The following is a 17734-nucleotide window of genomic DNA, read 5'->3' as shown; positions in this document are numbered from 1 at the left end:
TTAGTTTACTTCTTGTTTGAGGGAGAGAGAGCACACATGAGTAGGGTAGGGGCAGAGAGGGGGAGGGAGAGAATCCCAAGCAGGCCCCCCACTGTCAGCGCAGAGCCGGATGTGAGGCTTGAACTCAGGGACCATTAGATCATGACCTGAGCCGAAATCAAGAGTCAGACGCTTAACCGCTTGAGCCACCCAGGTGTCCTAGTTTTATTTCTGCTATCACTCAGTTACGACTAAGATTTTATTTTTATTTCTTTTTTTAAGCCAAACCTAAATTTTATTTATTTTGAGAGAAATAGGAAACACATGCGCGCACTCTCTCTCTCTGTCAAAAATAAACATTTATTTAAAAAAAAAAAAAAGGAAGAAGAAGGAGCACCTGGCTGGCTCAGTCAGTTAGGCACCCGACTCTTGGTTTCGGCTCAGGGCATGATCTCAGGGTTCTGTGAGTTTGAGCCCCACGTCGGACTCTGTGCTGGCGGCGTGGAGCCTCCTTGGGATTCTCTCTCTGCCCCTCCCCTACTCACACTCTCTCTGTCTCTCTCAAAAATAAATAAACTGCTGGGGCGCCTGGGTGGCGCAGTCGGTTGAGCGTCCGACTTCAGCCAGGTCACAATCTCGCGGTCCGTGAGTTCGAGCCCCGCGTCGGGCTCTGGGCTGATGGCTCGGAGCCTGGAGCCTGTTTCCGATTCTGTGTCTCCCTCTCTCTCTGCCCCTCCCCCGTTCATGCTCTGTCTCTCTCTGTCCCAAAAATAAATAAAAACGAAGAAAAAAAAATTAAAAAAAATAAATAAATAAATAAACTGTAAAAAAAAAAAAAAATTGTTGGACCCAAAGTGAAAATGTAGAATTAGTGTGGTCTTCAGTTTTGTGTGTGTTTATGGTAAAATACATATAACATTTATCATTTTAACCATTCATAAGTGTTTAAGTCAGTGGCATTAAATATATTCACAGTGCTGTGTAACCATCACCACTATATTCAAAAATTTTTATTATCCCCCCCCCAAAGGACCCTTTACTACTAAGCAATAATTCCCCCCTTTCAATTTTACTTTTTTTTTTTATTTTTTTTTAACGTTTATTTATTTTTGAGACAGAGAGAGACAGAGCACGAACGGGGGAGGGGCAGAGAGAGAGGGAGACACAGAATCTGAAACAGGCTCCAGGCTCTGAGCTGTCAGCACAGAGCCCAATGCAGGGCTTGAACTCACAGACTGTGAGATCATGACCTGAGCCAAAGTCGGACACTCAACCGACGGAGCCACCCAGGCGCCCCTCAATTTTACTTTTTTAAAGTCCCAACAGGGGCGCCTGAGTGGCTCCGTCAGTTAAGGATCCTACTTTTGATTTAGGCTCAGGTCCTAGTCCCACGGTTCAAGGGATCCAGCCCCAAACTGGGCTCTGCGCGGACAGCATGGAGCCTGCTTGGGATTCTCTCTCTCCCTCTCTCTCTCTCTCAACATAAATAAAAAGAAATTAAAAAAAAAAAAAGTCCCAACAAACACCCATTTCACCCCTTCTCACATTTACCAATTCTGCGGTCTCCATATTCACCTTTCCCTGATGGCCTCCTAAGGGTCCTTTATAGTTCAGTTTGTTCAAACAAGGATCCCATTTGAACGTCTCTGGTCTTTGAGATCTATAGCCACCCCTCAACATGTGTACATCTGCTCGTTTTTTAAAGAAACTTAGGTCACTTGCCGTGTGCAAGGTTTCACATCCTGGATTTGACTGAAAGCATCTTTGTGGGGGCACTCGAGATGTCTTTCTACTCCAGGAATTTCCTGTAAGATGGGAATTCGGCCAGATTTGGGCTCATTCTGGCAAGAGCTCCCCACTGGAGGTGCTGCGGCCCTTCCTGGTACATCATGTCGCAGTAATCCATGGCCCCATGTACCGCGGCCAGATCCTGATGTCTCTCTTAAGAAGTTTCCTATCAGGGCGCCTGGGTGGCTCAGTCAGTTAAGCATCTGACTTCGACTCAGGTCATGATCTCACGGTCCATGAGCTCAAGCCCCGTGTCAGGCTCTGTGCTGACAGCTCAGAGCCTGGAGCCTGTTTCAGATTCTGTGTCTCCCTCTCTCTCTGACCCTCCCCTGTTCATGCTCTGTCTCTCTCTGTCTCAAAAATAAATAAACGTTTAAAAAAATTTTTTTTTTAATAAATAAAGAAAAAGAAGTTTCCTATCAACCTTTCACTTATTGGTCTTAGAGGGATCCTTTTTTTTTTTTTTTTTTTTTGTAAGTTTATTTATTTTTGAGACAGAGAGCAAACATGAGTGGGGGAAGGGCAGAGAGTGAGGAGAATCCCAAGGGGCACAGAGATCAAACCAGGGGCACCTGGGTGGCTCAGTCGGTTGACCTTCTGACTTTGGTTCAGGTCATGATCTCACAGTTTGGGAGTTCGAGCCCCGCATCAGGCTGGCTGCTGTCAGCACAGAGCCCACCTTGGATCTTCTGTCCCCCTCCTCTGCCCCTTCCCCGCTGGTGCTCTCTCTCTCTCAAAATAAATTAACGTTAAAAAAAATAATAAAAGAACCAAAAAGATCAAACCAGGTCCCTCTCTGCTCAAAGCCCACCCCCCCCAGCCCCCCAGTGGAGAATTCTTCTGTGCTGTTGGTGGGAATACACATTGGGATCGCTATAATGATAAACAGTATGAAAGTTTCTCAAAAAATTAAAAATAGAAATACCATATGACCCTACAATCCTACTTCTGGGTATATATCCAAAGGAAACAAAACCAGTGTCTCCAAGAGTTATCTGCACTCCCGTGCTCATGGAAGCATTATTTACAGTAGCCAAAACAGAAACAACCCTACTGCCCCTCAGCAGACGAATGGATACAGAAAATGTGAAAAGAGGGGCGCCTGGGTGGTTCAGTCGGTTAAGCCTCCAACTTAGGCTCAGGTCATGATCTCGCGGTTCACGAGTTCGTCTCGCGGTTCACGAGTTCGAGCCCCATGTCGGGCTCTGTGCTGACAGCTCAGAGCCCAGAGCCTGTTTCGGATTCTGTGTCTCCCTCTCTCTGTGCCCCACCCCCACCCCCACTCGCTATCTGTCTCTCTCTCTGTCTCAAAAATAAATAAACATAAAATGTGAAAAGAAAAAAGTAATAATAATAGGAGGTGCCCGGCTGGCTCAATCAATAGAGCATGCGACTCTTGATCTTGGGGTTGTAAGTTCGAGCCCCGTGCTCGTGCCAAAATCACTTCAAAATATAAATCTCAAAAAAAAAAAAAGGTTCTCATCACAAGATTAAGAAAAACGTGTATCTGTGGTGACAGATGTTGATTAGACTTACTGAGGTGATCATTTCTAAATAGACACAAATATTGAATCACTACGTTGGGCCCTTGAAAATAATGTCGTATGTCCTCCTCCCTAGGCCAAGGTCCTCCTTGACCTTATCATCCATTCCAGACACGCGGGTCTCCTCCTTGAAGTTCTTCACATGCTTGCGTCCAGACCTTTGTACTGGCTGTCAGCTCTGCCTCCAATGCCCTTTCTTCATGACTCACTTGCTAATTAACTTCAGATCTCAATCATATCCTCAGAGGGGCCTCCCCTGACCACCCTGTGGTGTTTTTTTTTTTAAGTTTATTTATTTTGAGGGAGAGAGAGAGAGAATGTGTGCACGCAAGTGGGGGAGGGACAGAAAGAGGGGGAAAGAGAGAGAATCCCAAGCAGTCTCTACGCTGTCAGCACAGAGCCCATTGTGAGGCTCGAACCCACGAACCGTGAGATCATGACCTGAGTCAAAAGTTAAACCTCCTGAGCCACCCAGGCGTCCCCTGACCACCCTGTTTAAAATGGCACTCTTGGGGCACCTGGGTGGCTCAGGAGGTTGAGCATCCAACTTCAGGTTCAAGCCCCACATTGGGCGCCATGTTGACAGCTCAGAGCCTGGATCCTGCTTCGGATTCTGTGTCCCCCTCTCTCTCCGCCCCACCCCTGCTTATGTTCTGTCTCTCTCTTTCAAAAAAGATGAATAAACATTAAAAAAATTTAAAAAAAATTATTTTCAATGCTTTTTTTTTTTTTATTTTTTAGTTGGATGCTCAAGTGACTGAGCCACCCAGGTGCCCTGAAAAAAAATTTTTTAATGCCACTCTCACCCCTTGGTATTCCCTCCCCTGCTTTGTGTTTCTCCGTTGCCCATAATGCACCCTGATAAACCTTTACCTGGTTGTTGTCTCTCTTCGCCTTGGAATATGAACTCCATGAGGGCAGACGTTTGTCTCCCTCGCTGTGGAATCCCCAGCCTCCGGCACACGGAACATTTCTGTCCACCCGTCCATTTCATTTTTTAAATGCATTTGGAAGTAAATTGCAAGCACGTAGTAGGTGCTCAGCAAATAGTTCTTGAGTGAGCAAACACAGATTCCAGTTGGCCATGCACACAGCCAGGTGCACAGAACTGTAGGTGTGCAGGGTCTCCCAGCGTGTTTATTTATTTTTATGTTTATTTATTTTTGAGAGACAGAGACAGACAGAGGTGTGAATGGGGGAGAGGCAGAGAGAGAGAGGGAGACACAGAATGTGAAGCAGGCTTCAGGCTCCGAACTGTCAGCACAGAGCTTGATTCAGGGCTCAAACCCAAGAACTAGGAGATGATGACCTGAGCCAAAGTCAGACACTTAACCGACTGAGCCTCCCAGGCGCCCCTCGCCCAGTGTATTTAAACCTTTGTTTTTAAAGTTTATTTATATTAAGAGAGAGAATCCCAAGCAGGGTCTGCACTGTCAGCACAGAGGCTGATTTGGGGCTCAGACTTGTGAACCATGAGATCATGACCTGAGCTGAAATCAAGAGTCAGATGCTTAACTGACTGAGCCACCCAGGCACCCCTCTCCCAGTGTATTTAAACAAGTATTTAAACAAGTGGGCAAACCTTTGCACAAAATTTGTACCCCCCCAAAAAAAAGCCACAATAATTGGCCCCTTTATGGCAGGCCTTTTATAGGGTGGTAGGGATGCAGTGGTGACCAAGATATACCCAGTCCCTGTCCTTTCAAAGCCCACAGAGCAGCAGGAGGAGACAGACATCAGACACATAATATATATGTGCCAACGAATATATCATGATGGCCCACTCTGTATTGCCAAAAAAAAGGACAGAAGTGTTGAGAGTGGACAACAGGAGACCTAGATTAGACCAGGAAGAGCCGGCAGAGTCATAATTGAGGGGGGATGACCGACATGGGACTGGTGGGTGTGCAGGTGATAAGGACAAGGCCGCAAAGCAGGGAGAGAAGCCTGGGGACAGGCATGGGAGGCTAGGTAGACAGGAAGGAACATGCAGTCAGCAGTTTGAGATTTCATCTTGGAAGGTCTGGGGCAATGAAGGAGAAATATCTGATTCGGGATTGAGAAACATTTGTCTTGTGTCGCTGTCTACAGGTTAGAAGGAGGGACAGTGGTGGTGGCTGGGAGACCATGGAGGAGGCCAGGCTGGACCGTGGTGAGGTCAAGGGGAGGACAGCAGCACCAGGTGGGAGAGAGGTTTATGAAGCTCTTCCGTCCTGCATGGGGAGTTAGTCATTTACTGCGGGGAAGGGGCAGGGGGGGTTGTCCAAGAGGACCCTGAGGGTCTGGCCTTGGTGGCGGGATGGATGCTGACTCCATCACTGAGATGGGACACACAGGAGACAGCTCAGGGAAGCCTCTGGTGAAGAGTCCTAAGTGCCAGGCTGAGGGGCTGAGAGCTCAGCCCCAGCACAGTGGTGGGTCACAGTTAAGCAGGAGAGGGACAGGGTGAGAGCTGAGTTGCAGAAACAACCCTCTGGCCACGGGGAGGCAAGAAGGCCAGGGAGGAAACCAGGGCATAGCCCTGTGGGGAAGGATGGGGCTAGACGATGGGTGTGGGGAGGAGCCTACTGGTACACACAGAAATGAATGCCCAACCCCCTCCTGCATAGACACCCAGGCTTGCAGAGACCCCCCCCCCCCCCCACGTACACAACACAGAGGGGCACAGAAACGGACAAGCAGTTGAATCAACACACAGGCGCCAGGATGCACAGTCCCACCAGAGGGAGACAGCAAGGCGAGAGACCAACAGATGAGACGCAAAAACTCAAGGGCACCTTGTCAGCTGTGTTACCACGTGTGAAGAAGAACCGTACACGCACTGACCTCACATATCCTCCCTCTAGCCTACCAAATGGGTTCTATTCTTTAAGAATTTTTTAAAATCTTTATTTATTTTTGAGAGAGAGACACACACGGAGTGAGGCAGGGGGGAAAAACAGAGAGAGAAGGAGACACAGAATCCGAAGCAGGCTCCAGGCTCTGAGCTGTCAGCACAGAGCCGGACGTGGGGCTCGAACTCATGGAGTGTGAGACCGTGACCTGAGCTGAAGTCGGACACTCAACCCACTGAGCCACCCAGGCCCACCTATTCTTAGTCCCATCTTATAGATGGACAAACAGAGGCTGTGGGGGTGGGGGGAGTCAATGGCAAGGTCACACAGTTAAAGGTAGAGCTGAGACTCCAACCCACATCTTCGGGCACCCCTATGAGTGCCCATACACTGGCGTCATGTTTCTGCGCCCACATGCGTCTTTTTTTGTTACAAGGATCCATGTCTGCCCGAGTCTATCCAGGGGATGCCCGCTGAGCCGCGTCTTCCCGTTCCTGGTTTCTGAGTTTCTGCAGGAACGGAGTTCCTGACCCGGCTTGTCTGAGTGGGTCCGTGGGCCAGCAACGTGCCCCTGCTTGTCCCCTGCTGTCCCAGCCTCTGTGTGTGGATGACATCTGAGTGTGTGTGTCCTCATCAGCGGTGCTGCTGTGAGAGTGAGGGGGAGTGTCTGGCTGGGGCTGGGGCTGGGCTGGGGGTGGGGGTGGAGGCAGGGCAGGGGGGAGTCGCATAGGCTGAGAGGGGAGTGGAGTTCTGGAGGAATGTTTACCAGACACTGAGAGAGTCCAGAGGGACATCGCCCAGAGCCAGGATAACGAGCTTAGCCTCTCTGCCTCGCTGGCCCAGGATTAGGGGTCCATCCATCGGGGCCCCTTCCCCCTCCTCAGCCTCGCTCCGCTCCAGGGCCCCTTTAAGACAGGGCTGGTCCTCTCCTCCCCGGGTTAACCCCTCCAAGCCCAGGTGGCCCCCTGGGCTCCGTCCTGTGGGCGGAGGCAGAGGGGGAGCCAGGGGCGGGGAAAGGGTTGCCCGAAGTCTGGGAGGGAGAGTAGGAGGCAGGGGAGCAGGGGAGGCGGCCGCTGAGCAGAGCCGGCAAGGGGCCCTCCGTGGCAGGCAGGCAGTGCCAAATCCGGGGAGCCCGGAGCTGGGGGGAGGGCTGGGGACAGCCCGGCCCTGCCCCCACCCCCACGGCGTGCCCGGCAACTTCTGAGGAAAGTTTGGCATCGTTCGAGTGGTGCCCCGAGGATGGGCAGGGTCCTGCTGGCCTGGTGCTGGGCGCTGTGCTGCTGGGGGTGCGTGGCCCCCAAGGGTGAGTGCTAGGGGCCTGCGGGGTGGAAGGCCAGCGTGGCTGTGTTGGGGCAGGAGTTGGGGGGGGCGGCTACGGCAGGTGTTGGGGGAGTCTGGGCCAGCTGGAGAAGTGTCTTCGGGACAACAGACAGGGAGACAGGGAGACACAGACACTAATGGAGAAAGGCCGGGGTGGGGGGGTGGGGAGAAAGGGGCTCAGAGAGGAACAGGGTAAGAAACAGAAACTGGGAGGGTCAGAGACGGAAAGACATGGACACAGAGGGAGACGGACAGACGGAGAAACTGGGGGCAGGAGTGGAGCTGGACTTAACTTGGGGGCCCTGGGGAGAGGACCTCAGCTGGGGGCTGCCCCGGAAGGAATCTTCCAGAAAGGAGTACTAAGTCAAGCAGTGGGCTGAGGAGGGCTCCGGAGCTCTCAGCAAAACCCTCGCCACTGTCACCGCCCCACTTGTCCTTACCCCATCACTGTCCACTCCATCTCTGGGCCAGGGGTCTCTGGCTCTAAGCTTCAGCTCCACCATCTCCGGGGGGCTTCATTTCTCTGTCCTGGTCTCTGTCTTCATCTCTCCCTATTTTCTAAGTGTCTCTATGATGTCGTCTCTCTGTCTGTTTCCCTCTGTGTCTCTCCCCCCAACTCTTTTTCCCCTCTCAGGGGTGTCTCTTTCCTCATCGCTTATTTTCTGTGTCTCTCCTCCAGTCTCCGTTCCCTGCTGTCTCCGACTCCTCATGCCTGACTTTGTCTGGCTTCTCTGCGTCTCTGTCTCTCCTTCCCTGTTACTCTCTCTCTCTCTCTTCCCTCCCTCCCCACCTCTTTTTCTTCCCCGCCATCCACCAGCCCAATCCGTCAGGTCTCTAGAGACCCTAAGGGAGGGCAGCGGGGGGCCGGGGTTGGCCCTGTCGGGCAGTCCAGGGCGTGGGAGGCTGCCAGATCCCCGGCCTGCTTCCCAACAGACGTAGGATGGGGGCCCCTGTAGGAAGGATGGAGGCCGGACCCCAGTCTCCTGGGAAGGCTCCCATCCTCCCCCAAAGCCTCCACCCTCCACCCCACCCCCCTGCTGAGGTCACTTTACAACTATGTGGGCCTAAGGGCCTGGCAGGCTGGGAGGAAAGTAGGGGTTCCTGAGCTAACTTTTGCCCATCTCCTTGCAGGCACACAGGCTGAGGCAGACCCTTTCGTGGAGAGTCCAAGGAACATCACCGGTGCCCGGGGACTTGTGGGGACCCTTCGGTGTGAGCTCAAGGTTCAGGGGGAGCCCCCCGAGGTGACCTGGCTTCGGGATGGACAGGTGTTAGAGCTGGCCGACAGTACCCAGATGCAGGTGCCCCTGGGCGAAGACGGGGAGGATGAATGGAAAGTGGTCAGCCAACTCAGGTGCTCGGCCTCCCCCTCCCACCCCCCCAGCCCCACTCTGACCAACTGCATGCCTCCTGACCCCTGTTCCCCCTCACCCCCCGGACCTCCATCGCATGGCGGGTGAAAGGTTATGGGCAGGAGCTCCCCCCGAGCTGGAACCCCAGTGTGGCCACTCGCTGGCTATGTGGCTTCGAGCATGTGATGTAACCCTGGGTTTCACTTTCCTCTTCTGTAAAATGAGTTAATAATAGTACCCACTTCTTAACCCCGAAGAGTTTCCAGTCCAGACCCCTTCTTTCAATTCTCCCAGTATGCAGCTCTGACCCTGAGCCTTTCTGTCTCTCCTCTTGCCCTGTTAGAATCTCATCCCTGCAGCTCTCGGACGCGGGGTGGTACCAGTGTGCCGTGAACCTGGGAGGAAAGACCTTCCTGTCCCAGCCTGGCTATGTTGGGCTGGAGGGTGAGCCCTGGGCTCAGAGGTCATGGGAGGGCAGGAAGCCTGAGTGATTAGAGGGTGCTGGGGAATTCAGGGTGTCCCCGGGGGACTCGCAGCCTAGGAATGTCAGAGATTGTTAGGGGTCGGGAAGCTGGGAAGTCTCTAAATTACTGGGGGCAGGCCTGGGTGAGATTATATGTCTTGGGGTAGAAGACATCTTGGGGGTTGTGGCATGTCCTGGGGTCAGACATGGTCGGGGTAGGACACTCTGGGGATCAGCTAAGGGACCAGAGGTGCCACTGAACCCTCTCCTCCACCCCTGGGGGCCTCGCTTTCCTCGTTGGTAAAATAGGACTGGGAGCCAGACATTTTGGAAAAGAGACGTAAGGGACTCAGGTGTCCTGGAGTTCAGACACTGGTGGGGCAGTCAGATACTGGGATCACGTGTTCTGGGGGTAGAAACCTGAGGAGTCAGGCATCGGAAGGAAGTATGGGTGTCCTGAGGAATCAGACACAGGGGTCAAAGCATCTGAAGCCTGCCCTATCCTAGCGGTGCGTCAGACACCTGGGGGGCTCAGAGGGACCTCAGCATCCACTGCCACTCCCTAGGCCTGCCTTACTTCCTGGAGGAGCCGGAGGACAGGGCCATGGCCGCCAATACCCCCTTCAACCTGAGCTGCTGGGCCCAGGGACCCCCAGAGCCCGTGGACCTACTCTGGCTCCAGGATGCTGTCCCCCTGACTCCAGTCATGGGCCGTGGCCCCCAGCATACACTGCGCATCCGAGGTAAGTCTGGGGAAGCGGCCAGCTCAGCACGGAGGGCCAGGCAGGATGGAGGTGGGGAGCCAGGGAGCCCTTCATGCCTCTTCACGTGTGTCTGCCTGTCCCTCTATCCTTCACTGTCTGGCTCTTTCTGTCCCTGCTTCTCTCCTCTGAGTCTCTCTGCCTCTGCGTCTCTGTCCCTACATATCCCCACATTTCTCTCTGTGTGCTCTCTCTGTCCCTTTCTGTCTCTCTGCCTTCCAGCTCTCTCTGTTCCTCTCTTTCTGCTTCTCTATGTGTGTGTGTCTGTCTCCCTGTCCTTCTGTCTCGTCACCCCAGCCTGTCTGAATAGAATTCTTTGTCCTGGGTTTCCTCTGAGCTGTTCCATGGCCCAAATGTGTGTGTGTGTGTGGGGGGGGGGCTGATGCCCCTTTGTCAGCGCTTGACCCCAAGCAGGGCACTGGAATCGACCGTGCCCTCCTCTTCTCCACCTCCCCCACTCTGCCCACCTCAGTAGCTGAAGAGTTTCACTGGGGGGACAGAGCCAAAAGCCGAGAGAGGAGGAGAAAGTGGAAGAGGGAGAAAGACAGTTACAAAGAGAGAGAGAGAACAAGAGATGCGGGAAGGGACAGACTACAGAAGTAACCCAAGATGGAGAGACTGGACAGGGAGGTCTGAGTGACAGTAGAAACTCTCTTAGCCTTAGGGTGACCATCCTCTTCTGCACCACATAGATGGGGCAGGACCTAGCTTGGGATCACAGAGCAGTCAGAGGCAGAGCTAGGGCCCCTGGACACAGAGGTTTCACCCTCACTAAGGAAGGAGAGATAGAGGAACACAGAGAGCTGAGGATCAGTCAGAGGGAGGCAGCTGGACCCTGGAGGGCATCAGCTTCTGGCACACCCCCCCCCACCTGCTGCCTGAATCCTCTGGGATGGGTGGGGGGGGGGGGGGAGAAGACTCTGAAGGGTCTCCGGAGGTAGAGGGAGGTGTCCACATTCTCAACATTCCGGGGGCCCTGAGTGTACAAGGAAGAGGTGGTGAGCATGCCAGCCCCTAGAAGGGTGACTCAGGCCCATGGCTCTGGGGCCTGAGTCAGCCTGGCAGGACCCCGGAGATGGGGAGGGAGGGGGTATAGGTCCCCCACTCCATCCCAGGAAGGAGAAATGGGTGCCCCCCCCTGCCCCGCAGGCGCGAGAGGATCCGTGTGTGTGTGTGTGTGTGTGTGTGTGTGTGTGTGTGTGTCGGTGTATGGTAGAGCTCTATGGGGAGGGTGTCTGTGTGTGTGTCTCAGTGTGTGTGTGAGGTCCGGGTGTCTATGTATCCATGTCCCTCTGGATCTGTGCCTCAGTGCATCTGTCAGCATCAACCTCTTCGTATGAGGATGTGCTTTAGGGAGGTCCAGCTTCTTTCCTGTTTTAAAATTTTTTTTTTTTAATTTTTTTTCAACGTTTATTTATTTTTTGGGGACAGAGAGAGACAGAGCATGAACGGGGGAGGGGCAGAGAGAGAGGGAGACACAGAATCGGAAACAGGCTCCAGGCTCTGAGCCATCAGCCCAGAGCCCGACGCGGGGCTCGAACTCACGGACCGCGAGATCGTGACCTGGCTGAAGTCGGACGCTTAACCGACTGCGCCACCCAGGCGCCCCTGTTTTAAAATTTTTTTAACGTTTATTTTTGAGGGAGACAGAGACTGAATGCGAGTGGGTTAGGGGCAGAGAGAGGGAGACACAGGATCCGAAGCAGGCTCCAGGCTCTGAGCTGTCAGCACAGGGCCCGACACGGGGCTCGAACTCACCAGCTGTGAGATCATGACCTGAGCCGAAGTCGGACGCTCAAAAGACTGAGCCACCCATGCGCTCCAGCTTCTTTTTTTCTTAATGCTTTATTTATTTATTTTTGAGAGGGGGGAGGAGGGGCAGAGGGAAAGGAGGACAGAGGATCTGAAGCAGGCACTCACGAACCGAACCGTGAGATCACGACCTGAGCCGAAGTCGGACGCTTAACCAACTGAGCCACCCAGGTGCCCCAGGGAGGGCCAGTGTCTATGCGTGTTTCAGTGTGTGTTTGTCACTAGGTATGCTTCTGTCAGCTTGGGTGTCTCCCCCACTGTATGTTTGGGTCTTTAGAGTATGTCTTTGTAAGTTTCTCAGGGGCTGCCAATGCACGTGTGTGTGTGTGGGGGGGGGGCATCTGTTTCCTTGTGGACTCAGGATGTCTCAGTGGACAACCTGGTGTTTCTTCAGTGTTTCCACGGACTGTGGCTGTCCGTGTCCACAGGATGTCTTTGTGGTTTCTATGTATATGTCACAGGGTGAGTGTGTTGGCATGGGACCGTCACATGGACATCTGTGTGTGCGTGCACGTGCATACATGTGTGAGAGGAAGAGAAAGATTCACAGCAGGCAGTAACAACACCCTTCTACTTCTGTCCTGTCTCCCTGCATATCAACCCCAGCCCCGCTTTTCTCTTGGTAGATAAACTAAGGGTATATGTAGGTCTGAGCCATCTATGTGCACAGGGCAGCTTGTGTGTCTGCGTCAGTCCTGTGTGTCTACGCAAGCGTGTGTTTTTGTATAGTCTGTGTCTGAAATGCGTCTGAAGCAACCTGAGTGTCCAGCTGTGTTTGAAGGATTGGCTGTTTGTTTGCAAGCAAGTCAACATTCACTTCACTCACGTCCTGGTGTGTATTGGTGGGCCCACTTCAACTTCAATGTACGTTTGTTGCTTGGTGTGTGTATTTCAATTCAGTTTCAGCCTGGCTGGCTGTTGCCTTGTGTTGCTAGGGGTTTGTAGGTTGTACGTTTATGTCTGTGCATGTATGTGTGTCTCTTTATAAAGTGCATCAGTGTCAGTCCCTGTGTATATACACACAAGTCACTGAGTGTATATTTGTGTCACGGCGTGTTTGCGACAGCATCATCCCTCTGTGTAGCTTAGCGAGAGCTGGGTTTTCTGTTTTTGTGCCAGTAACGGCCCCCGTGTGTTAAGTATGATTCATTGTGTCTGCGTGGTTGGGGGGGGGGGGGTGCTGTAAGGAATTTTGTCCGTTTGTGTGAGTCTGTCCCTTGATCTGACTCAGGGCGTGCCCCCTCTCCTTCCATGCCTCTGATTCCCTCGGAAAAAGCGCGGGCGTGGGGGGGAGGAGGAGCGGGAGCAGAGAGGGCGAGGGACAGTGCACAGTGCATCTGGAAACCACATCTGGAGTGGGCCTGCTCCAGTCGAGGAAGTTCAGCCCGCTGGAGGAGAGGGGGTCCCAGGCCCCTCCATCCCTGCTCTCCTAGTCCTCAAGGTGCGCGCGCGCGTTGACGCCCAGGAAGGGGGATCCTGGGCCGCGCGCCCCCCACCGGGCCGCCGGAAGTTCCAGAGCGGGAGGGGGGGGCGCCCCGTGACTCACGCGGGGGCAGGAATGCTGCGGTCGGAACAGGACCAGGCTCCAGAACTCTTTCTTGCCCCAGGGCTCCTCCGGCGGGCAGCGCCAGCCCCCGCGCGGTGACCCTGGCGGGCCCCCACGTGCCAGGTGGCTGGACCGGACCCAGGCTCCCCGCCCCCTCCGGCAGTCGGCCCGGGGCTGTCCTGCCCTTCCCCCGCCGGCGGGGGCTGCGGCCCGGGCACCTGACCTTGGCTGGGAGCTGCCGCCTGGGCAGCGGCGCTGAGGAGCTTCCCTGCCCAACCCCCTTCCGGGCCCCGGCTGCCGACTTTCCCTCATTCCACTCCCTGTGCCGACTGAGAAAAGGAAACTTTGTGTCTGCGGGTAGATGGTGGTGGTGAGAACGCGGGCTCACGCACGCAGAACAAGCAGGAGATACACACACAGGTATACGACATCCACAGGCACACACAGACCTGCGGTCACCCTGACAGACTCAAGACCTGGTCCTCTTACATCCTGTCACCCAGACACTGTGTGTGTGTCTATATTTACTCGTGTGTGAATCTGTGTATTTTTGTGTTTGTGTGTCTGCCCCTCTTGTTTGTCTCTGTACTTGTCTTGGTGCATGTGTGCATGTGTGCATGTGTGTGCCTGTCCGCCTGCGTTCCCACCCGCACCACACTGGGGAAGGGAGGCAGTCCACCCCCAGACACCCAGAAGACACGTATTAACTCACTTACCCATAGAATTACACACGCTGGCATTTCTACACACACGCCCCACAACGTTCATTAGTACATAAAGGCATACACATAAATTCATCCATTCGTTCAACAAGCATTTACAGAGCACCTGTTGTGTGCAAGGCCATCGTATGCCCTGGGGCATACAGCTGGGGGCAAAACAGAAACCCCTGCCCTCCTGGAGGTGACGTAGTGGAGTAGACACTAAGCAAGACAAGGTAATAGGTAAAGTATGTTGTGAGGAGAAGAACCAGAGGAAATGTAAAGCAGTGGAGTGGCTAGATAACGGACGTGAGCTCCCAGCTCTAAACAAGACAGCCAGGGGCGGGGTGGCTGAGAAGGTGGGGTCTAGTAACAAATGTGAAGGAGGGCAGGAGAGAGCCACGTGCACATCTGTGGGAAGACTGATCCAAGCGGAGGGAACAGAGAAATGCAAAGTTCCTGAGGAGGTGGGAACGTGTCTGATGTCTGATGGCCTGTGTTCCAGAAACACTGGGAGGCCACTGAGGGCGGGAGGGGGAGGGGGCTTGGTAGGAGGTGAGCTTAGAGCTTATAAGTCGACAAACATTACCTTTATACACACCGGTGAAGGCCTGTTTCTTAAGTGTGTGTCCATTCGGTATAGAAGCCTCTACGTGTGCCTGTGTGGCTCAGCGTGATCGTGTCCGCGTTTGTCCCAGTATGTGACTGTGTGTGTGTGTGTGTATGTGCGCGTGTGTTTCTGTGCATAAGTGTGTGTGTCTGCGTGTCTGTATGTGCATGTATGAGTATGTGTTTCTGTGTGTATGTATGGGTATGTAAGTCTGTGTGTGTGTGTGCCCCTGTGTGTGTCTGCATGTATGTGTGTCTGTGTGGTGGGGCATCAGGACTGAGGCCACCAGCCTGTCCTTGTCTTTGTATCTGAGGATGGAGGCCTGCGTTCCCAACTCATCGCCCTTCCCCCCTCTCTGCCGTGCAGCCGGTGCCCATGTGGGCTAGACTGACCCTGTCAGGCGGTAGGAGGTGGCCCAGCATGGCCCGGGAGCCCCTTCTTGGCCTCTCTGACACTGGGCCCTTCCTTCTGTGACTCCCCAGGCTTGAACAAGACGTCTTCTTTCTCCTGTGAAGCCCACAATGCCAAGGGGGTCACCACATCCCGCACAGCCACCATCACAGGTGACAGGAAAGGGAGCTGGGGAGCTGGGTGTCAGAGGGTGTGAGGTCTGGGCCCAAGGTCAGAGCTGGGGTAGAGGGCAGGGCGGGGAGCTTTGGGCCAAGGCCCCCCAGGGTCAGCTCCTCCCCTCATCTCTCCACAGTGCTCCCCCAGAGGCCCCACAACCTCCACCTGGCTTCCCGTCAGCCCACAGAGCTGGAGGTGGCTTGGACCCCAGGCCTGAGCGGCATCTACCCCCTCACGCACTGTACCCTGCAGGTGAGACCTTGGCCCTCCTTCTACCGCTCATAAGCCCCCATCCTCTTCCTGGGAAACCAGCCCTTCCCAGCCATTCGTGTGTTGACCAGCAGTAGAGCCTTGAGTTAAGCCAGACGTCCTGGGTTCAAATCCTGACTCTACCAGCGGCCAGCTGCAGGAGCATGGACCGGTGACTTAATCTCACTGGACCTCGGTTCTCTCATCTGTAAAATGGGCAGATAGGCTTGTTGTAAGAATTCAGTGAGTAAATGCAAGTAGCAAACTTACCACAGTATCTGGAACATAGGATATGCACGATAGACTATCAGCTGCTTTAACTTTTTTTAGTATTAGTAATATTGACTCTGGCCAGAGAGGGAATCCTGAGACAGGTGATCCAGAGCCATCTCTGTCACCTCCAGGTGCCCGCAGCCCTATACGTCTCCCATCCCAGCCCTCATCACTCTGGGGTGTCACTGTTTTGGGGGTGAGTGTGTCTCCCCACCAGACAGTGAGGTCTGGGAGGGGGCCGGTCCCAGCTGTCTTGGTCACCACTGAGTCCTCACGATTGCCCAGCGCAGGGCCAGACCTAGATTAGGGAACGTTTGCTGGAACCTGAAATGCTCTAGACCCAACCCTTCTGCATCAAAGTTTTTCCTGTTCTACAGTAAGAAAAACAAACCAATGCAGATCTCTAAATACGAGCCCAGTTCTGGCCTGAAGTTCTCTGAGATTTGGAAGTTGGAATAAGGGTGGGACAGTGCCTGCCACGGCAGGTGACAGTACTTAACAATGACCAGCTTTTATGGAGTGTCAGCTCTGTGCCGGGCCTTGTGTTAAGGCTTTGCGCACACCCCCTTGCGTGTTTATGGAGTAGGGTCTATGGATTCACCCGTTTTCCAGATGAACAAACTAAGGCTCAGAGTAGTTTCACAACCTGCCCAAGATCACAGCCAGGAAGTGGCAGAGGTAGGATCCGAGCCCTCATCTCCTCAAACCCAAACAGTCCTCCTCACCTCCTAAGAGACCGTTCAGAGCCAGCGCGTGATTAAATAAGAGTTGTCTTTCTTGTAATTACGTGCCCTGGACATAATTTCATTTGCTTGTCATTTTAACCCTAGAAACGTAATCTGTTAATCTTTCTGTTTTCAAGGTAAGGAACTGAGACCCAGAGAGGGGAAGTGATCTGCCCTTCCCATTGGCTAAAAGGGATAAAACTGATTTAATCCCCGAGGCCAGGGCCCATTTGGGAGACCTCAAATGCCAGGTCAGGCATCTGCTGTACCCCCAACCCACATGCGTCCAATGTCAAAGGAAAGCGGAAGTGTGTCCCTCTTCCCTCTCCAGGGCTCACTTCCTGCTGCGCCTGGAGTGGGGCTAGAGGGTTCGAATGGGAGGGTCACAGGGAAAAGAGAAGTGTGAGTGGGCACGGGGAGGCTGATTGTCTGGACCCATGTCCCTGTTGTCCCCTTTGTCCCAGCGAAGGTTCCCCTTCCCATCTGTCACTGCAGGTCAGAGAGCAGGCATGGGACAGCTTCCCCCCATCCCACTCCCCACCATCTGGCCAGGCCTCGTGGTGGTCTCCTCTCCCCACAGGGGTCTGTGTGACCTTGGGCAAGCTGCCGAACCACTCTGGGCCTCATTGTCCTCATCTGTAAAATGGGAATGAAAAAAGAAATTGACCTCAGAGGGTGGTGGTAAAAAGCCAATGAGTTCATCCAGGATTGCACTGGCCAGGGTGCCTGATACAGTGTTGGCACTCAAGAAATGTTAGATGTTGATATGATGCGCGGACCCCCTGACGTGCACTGTCATTAAACCTCACACCCTGCCAGGTAGGGACTCTTGGATGCCCATTTTCCAGAGATAGGAATAGAAACTCAGAAAAGTAAAGACACTCATGCTAGGTCATACAGCAAGTGATATCCAAGCCAGGACTTGGACCCAAAGAATCTTGAGTTCACATCGGAAAGCAGTAAACACCTTCTGACACATGGTGTAGAGGAGCGGTTAGGTCTCCTGCTGGCTCCCCGGTTGCAGGGGGCGGGAGGCAGCATCCTTGCGGTGTGGGGCTGTGATTGTGTGGCCGTAGAGGGTTTGTGGTTCTGTGTGGCAGGGCTCTGCAGATGCAGTCCCCAGCTGTGGCCTCGGCCATGCTGATCGTGCTATTCCTGGGGACCAGGTGAGTGTCCCAGCCTGTGCCTTTGTGCAGAGTGTGCAGAGTTT

General features: G+C 53.7%; 1 protein-coding gene across 1 annotated transcript in view; it reads left to right on the top strand.

The window, feature by feature from the left end:
* Positions 1-6921: 6921 nt before the first annotated feature.
* AXL (AXL receptor tyrosine kinase) overlaps positions 6922-17734 on the top strand; it is a 28623-nt gene continuing 17810 nt past the window's right edge. The window contains 6 exon segments of the mRNA XM_045442222.1: positions 6922-7448; positions 8597-8819; positions 9161-9261; positions 9847-10023; positions 15193-15273; positions 15414-15529. Coding sequence (XP_045298178.1) covers positions 7385-7448; positions 8597-8819; positions 9161-9261; positions 9847-10023; positions 15193-15273; positions 15414-15529 — 762 coding nt within the window. The 5' untranslated portion in view covers positions 6922-7384.

Source organism: Leopardus geoffroyi, chromosome E2, assembly GCF_018350155.1.
Source record: "Leopardus geoffroyi isolate Oge1 chromosome E2, O.geoffroyi_Oge1_pat1.0, whole genome shotgun sequence".
In the NCBI taxonomy this organism is placed as follows: domain Eukaryota; kingdom Metazoa; phylum Chordata; class Mammalia; order Carnivora; family Felidae; genus Leopardus; species Leopardus geoffroyi.
Note: the sequence above shows the minus strand (reverse complement) of the source record. Positions and strands in the feature narration are given on the sequence as shown.